Source organism: Etheostoma cragini, chromosome 13 (assembly GCF_013103735.1).
Source record: "Etheostoma cragini isolate CJK2018 chromosome 13, CSU_Ecrag_1.0, whole genome shotgun sequence".
NCBI classification, from domain to species: domain Eukaryota; kingdom Metazoa; phylum Chordata; class Actinopteri; order Perciformes; family Percidae; genus Etheostoma; species Etheostoma cragini.
In genome coordinates, this window is record NC_048419.1 from 7,115,219 (window position 1) to 7,125,115 (window position 9,897).

At 39.9% G+C, this 9,897-nt stretch overlaps 1 protein-coding gene across 1 annotated transcript in view; it reads left to right on the forward strand.

Annotated features, from left to right (window-relative positions):
• The window catches only part of LOC117955456 (kin of IRRE-like protein 3), a 198,763-nt gene that overhangs the window by 124,882 nt on the left and 63,984 nt on the right, over positions 1–9,897 (forward strand). The window contains exon 5 of the mRNA XM_034889984.1: positions 814–964. Coding sequence (XP_034745875.1) covers positions 814–964 — 151 coding nt within the window. The remainder of the gene's footprint in view (positions 1–813; positions 965–9,897) is intronic.

Below are 9,897 nucleotides of genomic sequence, written 5' to 3' on the forward strand. Positions count from 1 at the left end.
ATTTTTGGAAAAAGGCTGCAATGAAACAAAGAGTGAAAAATTTAAAGGGGTCTGAATACTTTCCGTACCCACTGTAAAGTGGTTATATTGTGGTTTTTATTTCTAGCTGTTGTTGTGGAGGACTGCAGGCAACCTGTGTGCTGGGGGTGTTGAGCAATAACACATCTCAAACTGTTAACAGCGGTTTCTGTGCTTTTGACTTGGGAGTTCAAGTCCATTCTTTGCATTCTTGATATTGAGAAACAGCCTGAGGAGTGTATATTAATAATAACCCGAGTTGGTGCACACATGTAACAAATGTCTGTGCCAGAACTCATCGGCATCTCCACTTTTTGCGTAGACTTAGAGTGTTTGGGGTCTGTAAAAATATCATGTTAATGTTCTATAGAGCAAAAATAGAATCAATTCTGTGGCATGGTATTACCAGCTGGTTTGGGAATTTGACAGTAAAAACTAAAACTCAGATCAATCTGGTTAAGACGGTAGGCAAAAACATGGGAATACCTGCACCGCTCAACTTGCAGGAGCTTTTTTTTTTAAAGAATATTATTTGGGGGGCTTTCCCCTTTATTAGTGACAGTGGATAGACAGGAGCGAATTGGGGATGACACGCAGCAAAGGGCCCCAGGTCGGATTCACACAATTTCACTGGTTCCTAAACAAGTAAGTAAATTAATTAAAATGTATTCATGCTCCATGAACACCAAGTCAAAAAGTTCTGTTTATTTCCTGTTGATAAAATGATGCTCTTGCACTGGTAATTTATGAACGTGACTTTTAAAACGATGCTCTCTTCTGTCCTTGGTTCCTCAGAGCTTGTTGAGGGATGGTAAGAGGGAGAGCACAGTCAGCACACTCTACCTGTCTCCCTCCAACATTGAGTCAGGTCAGCACATTACCTGTCGAGCTTCAAACAAAGCAGCCCCCAATGGCAAAGATGCTACTGTCACGATCAACATTCAGCGTAAGTAAAATAAATAAATTATTTGAAAAGTCCGAAGACTAATCATTGACACTGTCCCTTATTAGGATAAGAGATCAGTGTCAGTCTACAGTATAATCTACAAGGGACTGGGGGACAGGAGAACAATGGCATTGATTCTCACAATTACAGATGTTAACAGTGTGTATAACATTCCTATGTTCAGGAAACAGCCAATCCAATCTGCCTTGACTGCAAAGTGTGGGTTGTTTGGATTAATGACACTGCCATTAGTGTTTCACACCAGGCTGAATCTTTCCCAGTGCACTGTTTGAGCCAAGCGCTTAAACCTGCACTCTGTGGTCTATTTAAAATGTGCATACTGTACTGCTGTGAGGTTAGGATGTGCACTGTGTAAGAAGTTTAAACACAAAGAAGCAATTCAGCAACTTTCTAAAGGCAGCCATGAGATCGGCTGTTTGTCGGTCGGGGGGAGGACAGGAAGGTGACAGGTGTTGGATGAATAAGTGATTATTGCACTGTAAAGGTGGAAAGGCTTCGGAGACTCCTGGAGGTCTTTGAAAGCACAGCACCTCACCACTGGGAGCAGCCAATGGTAACCATTGGCTGTTACCATTGATGGGAGGCAGATGCTGCTGTCTCAGAGTAGCACTATGTAGCCAACACTGCATTATGCCGTAAGGCAGGGAAACACAAAGGGTTAGTCAGAATCTGTGTCTCAATCAGGGTTTTCACTGCGGTTAATGGCTTTTGGGCCGCACTATGCACTATGGTTGTTGTACACTGTTAGAAATAACTAATGATGTGTTTGTTAAATCTGTGAAGGAATGAGGCTTGGGTCCAATGAAGAATTAACAAAAGGTTTAATGAAACAGAATGATGAAAATAACATGACAAAGACAATAAAACACTAAACCACAAAAACTGCCAGCAGCAGACTGAAAGACATGCCTCCCCTTTCTGGAGTCACATCAATCAGTCCAGAAATAACCTGTTTGTTTACTATATTCCCTGCACATGGGGGCGTTTCTGTTACACCAGGTGTATTTAAACCCATTTTCATTGAACTGTTGTTAGTATGGTGACATGTTGGCTGCATCTCACTGGCTTTCTTCAGTACCTCAGATGAGAAGGTAACACCTCTAACACACACTTTGAGGGTTTTTCCCAAACCATTTCTCATTCCAAACACATAAAATATGGACATATTAGCTAGACAGGGTTTAGCAAGCAGTATGTAAAGGGGAATTTCTTTGTAGTTAGGGGGGTCGGGGGGTTGATGGGTCAAAGACAGGACTCACCCAGGAGAGCGGGGTTTGTGTCCTATGTGTGTCCTTAACCCTCCTGTTATTGCCGCGTGTCAGGGAAACCGCTTTCTTCTTTAAGCGGCCCATTATTCATGCGAGTCAAGGAAACGTAAACCAACTTACAAGCTTTTCCTTAACCTAACAGCGTCAAAATAGTCCCAACCAAGCATGTGTTATAGGACGCTAAAGGAGACTTTTAGCCTCAATAACAACGACAAAGGCACCTGACCAAGCGACCGTATTTTACAAGATGGGAGTTAGAATGTGTTGTCCTCCCGGGAATAGATCAAAGACTATCATTTGAGGGTCAATTCTCTTCAATCTGACAGAGATAAACATGTCTAGTATTCCTACTTAGTCCCAACACAGCAGAGGTGGCTCCCAAAAGGCTGGGGCAGCAGTTACCTTTCCTTGGGAAAATGACTTAGTCAAATGCTAATTAAGGCTAGGCAGTTCATTATAGTTCATCTAGCTGCAGGGAACATAAACTGAAAATATATTGTTTTCAAAACACAAACATTGTTTTAAACTGTTTTTAAACCTAACAATGCAAGCCCAGCAGCCGACATTTTGCAGGGCTGTGGTAGAGATAGATGGCCAAAAGAAAAGGAGAAGCAGAGCTCCTTTTTCTTTTCTTTTTTTTCTTTTTTATTAGCATTTTTTTATAAACACAATTTTCATTGCAAATGTGATCTGTGTATAGGACAAAAGTAATGTTAAAATAGACATACTTACTTACATACATACAAACATACATACATACATATATATATATATACAAATTTTTTTATAAAATAGAAAGAAACAAAGAATATATAGAAGAATGCCAAATCTAAGCATGTGAAAGGCTACCTATATATTCATACATGCATTAAAACACAGCTACTTTTAAAAATGATTAAAGACTTGGATATCAACAGGTTTTGGGATATGAGCCAACCTTTTTAAGAAGATGGTTGAAGGGATCAAAGGCTGTTTCCCACCGGTGAAAACTTATGTATTATATGGACTAATCTGAATGTAACATACTGTGTATATTAAAGAGAAACCCAAAAAGAAAAAAAAGCCAACATCATGTCATAATGGACCAAGCTCACCAGACTCCATGTAATTTTAGCGTCATAAAACACAATTGATTCAAAGTCAAATGAAACCCAATAAAATTATGAAAAGCCGTTTTTGGTCTTCTCTACACTTTTCCAACCATCACAACTCTAGTGTTGGTTAAAATAAACACATAGTTTACCACTTTACCAGAAAAAAACATATTTTCCTCAAAAACAATGTAATAATGCTGTAGTCAGCGTAAGTGTATATTCAAGATCGGATATTTAGGTTAAAAATAATGCGTTTTATTCATATGTCATTATATGTCAGTAATTTATTTTTTCTTATGATGGATACAAAATGTTTTGATTCAGCATCACCTTTCCATCAAAACCAATTTGCTGTTACTAATTTATAAATCAATGTTCACCGGAGCATATACTAGCTAGCACAAATACATGATAATAATTTATGAAAGCAGAGGGTTAACTGTTAACTATTTTCATCAAAGGTGCCCTTCAACATGTCCGTATATGACTTGCATTAGCAGTTTCCTCAGGACTGAAGCTAATTACTGACCATGCAGTGCTGCGGGAAGCACCTCTGAACTGCTCGAGGTTCCAGTGTTCCATCATGTGGTCACTCTGGACAAAACCTCAAGAACCAACATGTAGATAAGACAAGTAGGAGCTGTTAGAAAGTGCCTATTTTCTCTTTTGGTAGAGGCTAGCCCAGCTTTTCGTTTTTTTTTTGTTATGCTTTGCTTAACCATTCTTTACCAATCCCTCTCAGCGTGTATTTCTTTAAGTACATACAGTAAACATAGCGCAGCTCTACATTCAGTCAAAGCTATTGAAACCACACTTAATACGTATGTATGGCAGATATGTGTTATGTAAATTAAATGTGAATTACATCACAATTTATCCTGAGTAAAATGGCAAGCATCAGGTCTTCCAATTAAAAGAAAGTTATTTGCTTAAATTTTCTGTGGCTCATTTGCTTGTCTGCCTTTGTAAAAAATTAAAAGTTTGAAAGGTAATTGCAAAAAGAAAAAAGTTGTACGCTAAATAATGCATTTTCCTTTGATTATCAAAAGCCACATGAAGTGGTGTGTCCACAAAGGTCCTCAAGGGTACCAAAAAGACACGCATTCTAAAAATACTAATGCACTGATGTAAAACACCGCCAAAGTAGAGCCACACTCTAGTATAAAGAGTGTGGTTTATCACCCTGTTCTCCCAGGAGCCTGATTTCTCTGACAGCCTCATTATTTTCTCCTATTTTCTTTCTTAGACTCTGCCCAGCTGCAAGACGGTCTCATAACAAACACACACACAGTTGTGTCTTGAGTCTGAAAAAAGTAGATAACTGAGGACATCCTTAGGCACAGATATCTGGCATTTGTTTTATTGATAGAAATAATGGTCTAAGTAGTAGTCAAAATAATGCCTGTAAGTACTTTATATGAAAATAATTGCTGTATCCAGTGTTTTTTTCCAAGTTAGTGACATTTGCACAAACAAAGTGTTGTACAGATGAGTGATCAAACAATGAGCTTCAAACCCATATGCTGGACCTTCTACACACCCGTCTTCAGGTTCCTATAGCCCACCCACAAAAAAATAAGACAAAAACCCAGCACCCATACTCACACACCAGGACAGAAGAGACAAAATAAACAAATCCCCCCTATAAAATCATAATAATAATAACAATCAACATACAAGAAGGGATTATGGGGATAAGCTCAGGGCTTTGTTAAGACTGGTCAGTTCCTTCATTCAATTCAATTCAATTCAATTTTATTTATAGTATCAATTCATAACAAGAGTTATCTCAAGACACTATACAGATAGACAACACTCCAGAATTTACAAGAACCCAACAGTTATAGTAGTCTCCTCCAGAGCAAGCAACAGTGCGACAGTGGCGAGGAAAAACTTCCTTTTAGGCAGAAACCTCGGTCAGACCCAGGCTCTTGGCTCTGACGACCGGTTGGGGTTAGAATGAAGAGTGGCAATAACAAAAATTGATATTTAATGTGTTGACATGGGCAACAAAGGTATGCCAGCTTTTGAGGAAAGTCTTTAGGGAGCCTCATAAAGAATTCCTGATCTTTTCAAGCCTTAAACTTTGCAGTACTTCAACATAACATTTGTTATGTGTGTGAGGGGAGAAGTGAGTCTATTTAAGAAGAATGACCCCCTAGCGAGGAGTGGGGTAAATGCAAAGTAGTGATGGTCAAATGAAGGTCCGTGAACCAGTGTCTTTATTTTCAGAGCTCACTAAATGGCGCTCTCTGTTCAACAAAGGGTTGAGAATACACTGTTTTCCAATGCCTTAGGTCTTTCTCTTAAAACCAAGAGTGCCATCTAGTGGGCTCAGAAAATAAAGACACTGGTTCACGAAGCTTCATTTAGCCATCACTAGTAGAAAGCCTAATGAATTACCAATCCTTGAGCATTTTTCTTCAAACCAAGAAGACTGATCCAGACTGATATTAGACAAAACAAAAAAATAGGTGTTTGACTGGACACAAGCAAGAAATAGCTGCAACTGGAGACTAGATGACACTAAGTTTGTTGGCCTGAGGTACAATACCTATACAGCAAAAATCTGGCATCAAGTCTCTGGTAATGAGGAGATTGTGTGTAGCTGAGTCTAATCACCAGTATCGCCACCACACACAACACAGATGAAAGAGAAAGCCCCAGAGCCACAGCACTGGCTGTAACACTAAGTGCTTTTCACTTCCCTTAAATTGCATGCTAGGCTGCTCAACGTGCCTCCCTTCCTCGCATCTTAGTCCGTCCCACAGAGGAAATCATGGGCGGAAAGGAAAAATAAGGAAATGTGTTTCAGAGGGATTTGTTTTATTTCAATTAATTTATTGTGAGTATTTGCAGTTGCAAACAACAAAGGTACACATACAACTACAAAATAAAAAAATAATATCCCAAAAAGTTTGCAAAGTCCAGCAAGGCTAATCAACAAGAAGTCCAATTCATAGCATCACTTACAGTTCCCATAGTTTGAAGAGTTCCAATATCATTCAGTCACATGATGTGACAAGTGTTGAATACACATCACTGTGCAAACGTTTTAGGCAAAAGTGCTGTAAACTAAGAATGCTTTCAAAAATCCAATCCAATTTATTTATATAGCACACAATTTTAACACAAGGTTTCCAAAGTGCTGCACAAAAAGATAATACAGAATAAATAGCTAACACAACACAATTAAAGATAAAAGCAATAATATACAAATAAAATGCACATAAGATAGACACTCTACCTTGTGTTGAAAGCCAAAGAAAAGAGGTTGGTTTAAAGAAAAGTTTTAAAATGAGACAGAGAGGAGGCCTGTCTAATGTGCAGAGCTCTGGAGCTGCAACGGAAAACGCTCGGTTTTAGTAATCCAGCCGAGTGGTCAGAAAGGTGTGAATCACTGTCTCAAAGTGTTGTCTCTGAAGGACTGGTTTGATTTTTGACAGCTGCCTTAACTGGGAAAAGCTAGACTTCACCACAGCTTTAATCTGTCTGTCTAATTTAAGGTCTGAGTCCACTTTTACCCCCAAACCTTTCACAATTGGCTTGCAATACTGTGCCTGAGAACCTAGATCAACTGGTGTAAAAACTGTAGCAGTGGGTTAACAAAGTTGGAATCAGCCAATCACATGACAGTTGCTTCAATGCATTTAGGGGTGTGGTCCTTGTCAAGACAATCTCCTGAACTCCAAACTGAATGTCAGAATGGGAAAGAAAGGTGATCTAAGCAATTTTAAGCGTGGCATGGTTGTTGGTGCTACACGGGCCGGTCTGAAAAACATCCAGCATGCGGCAGTCATGTGGGCAAAAATGCCTTGTTGATGCTAGAGGTCGGAGGAGAAAGGGCCGGCCGATTCAAGCTGATAGAAGAGCAACTTTGACTGAAATAACCACTTATAACCAAGGTATGCAGCAAAGCATTTTTGAAGCCACAACATGCACAACCTTGAGGCGGATGAGCTACAACAGCAGAAGACCCCACCGGGTTCCAATCATCTCCACTACAAATAAGAAAAAAAGCTACAAGAGCTCCCCAAAATTGGACAGTTGAAGTATGGAAAAATGTTGCCTAGTCTGATGAGTCTCGATTTCTGTTGAGACATTCCGATGGTAGAGTCAGAATTTGGCGTAAACAGAATGAGAACATGGATAAAAGGCCTTGCCTTGTTACCACTGTGCAGGCTGGTGGTGATCAGTAAGGTGTGGGGAATGTTTTCTTGGCACACTTTAGGCCCCTTATTGCCAATTTGGCATGGTTTAAATGCCACGGCTACCTGAGCATTGTTTCTGACCATGTCCATCCCTTTATGGCCACCATGTCCCCATCCTCTAATGGTTACTTCAAGCAGGATAATGCACCATGTCACACAGCTCCAATCATTTCAAATTGGTTTCTTGAACATGACAATTAGTTCACTGTTCGAAAATGGCCCCCACAGTCACCAGATCTCAACCCAATAGAGCATCTTGGATGTGGTGGAATAGGAGCTTCATGCCCTGGATGTGCCTCCCACAAATCTCCATCAACTGCAAGATGCTATCCAATCAATATGGGCCAATATTTCTAAAGAATGCTTTCAGCACCTTGTTGAATCAATGCCACATAGAATTAAGGCAGTTCTGAAGACCAAAGGGGGTCAAACACAGTATCAGTATGGTGTTCCTAATAATCCTATAGGTGAGTGTAGATCTGTCTGCCGTCCGCATAACAGAAATGCCATGTTTCTTGAGAATGAAACCAAGTAGGAGTAGAAAGAAAGAAAATAGAAGACGGCCAAGCACCGAGCCCTGTGGGACCCCATATGAGAGAGGCGCAGTGGAGGACAACAAGTCATCAAGGCTGACACAGAAAGTCCAATGTGACAGGTAGGACCTGAACCATTCTAGTGCTGTGTCACTGACGCCCACCCACTGCTCCAAACGAGCAATCAGGATATCATAGTCCACTGTATAAAATGTTGCAGTCATATCTGGAAATACAATCATTACACAGTGACCAGAGTCAGTGGGTACAAAGATATCATTAAAAACTCTTAAAAGTGCTGATTTTGTGTTGTGCAGTGTTTTAAAACCAGATTGGAAAACTGAGCTGGGAATATACAATCTTCTCTAAAATTGTAGAGAAGAAAGACAGTCTGGAGACATGCCTAAACATTTTTAATAAAGGCAGCACAACTGCATGTTTAATATGTACAGGGACTACTCCAGAGGACAGACTGCTATTAATAGCTGTGAGAAAAAATGGCCCAACAATGGGAAAAATCTTCTTCAAAAATTGGGGCGGGACTGTATCATCTGGAGAACCAGAGGGCTTCAGATGACCCCCAATGTCCTGTACAAAAGGCAGGGTCACAGGCTTATACGTGTCGAACACAGCAGGGCAGGGGACACACACCGAACGATCAGAAGCAAAAGGTGAAATAAGTGCTCTGGTATAAGTGACTTTATCAGTGAAGTAGTGAAGAAAATTCTCACACACAGGAGGAAAAGCCTCAGTTGCAGTCTGTGGTGTATTCAGAGCAGAGCTGCTAACTTTAAACAACACACAGGGTTTACAACAGTTTGGAAGAACATTATCAGAAAAATATTTTCTTTTAGCCTCTTTCACAGTGAATTGGTAATGACATCAGCAATTCCATTTCAATTTTGTTTATCGTATCAATTCATAACAAGAGTTATCTCATGACACTTTACAGATTAGATCTAGACCACACTCCGTAATTTACAAGGACCCAACAGTTCTAGTAGTTCCCTCCAGAGCAAGCAACAGTGCGACAGTGGCGAGGAAAAACTCTTTTTTTAGGAAGACACCTCTGACAACCAGTTGGGGCTGAGATAATAATCCCTCAGTATGGGAAAAGACACTTGGAATTTGTCCTTTTTTCACTTTCTCTCAGCTCTTCGACAATCCTGTCTGGCAGTGCAGGCTGTTTCAATCAGCCAAGGCTCTGATTTGGCTTTCTGCTGTCTGGTCTTTAATGGAACCGCAGTGTCTATAGCAATTTGACAGGTGTCAAGAAACCATAAATTAAGAGCATTTGTATCCTCACACACAGACTCGGGAATGACACAGATCTGGCTGAAAACTGCAAAGAAGCAGAGATGGAAAAAGTACTCACTTTCCGTACTTAAGTAGAAGTACAGATACTTGTGTTAAAAAATACTCTGGTAAAAGTGGAAGTACTGATTAAACTTCTTTACTCAAGTAAAAGTAACAAAGTACAGGGTTGGAAATTTACTTAAAGTATAAAAGTAAAAGTAGCCTTGCAAAAGCTACCTGAAGCACACAAATGTTACTAGAGAGAAGCTGAGGAACTTCAGTGGACATGGAGGAGACGGTCTTTATGTGGCAATGGCTACATTTTAAATGGATGTCTGCCAATAGGCCTAAATATATGATTATTATGACAGAGACTGGGACTCCAGGTTAATAAGATTCTGACTTATTAGCAAGATAGGAATTCAGTTGTGGTTCTGTGAGAAGTCACAGATCCAGTTTTTATTTTTAATCTTTCCCCCTAACATAAAAATGAATCTACATTTATGTGTG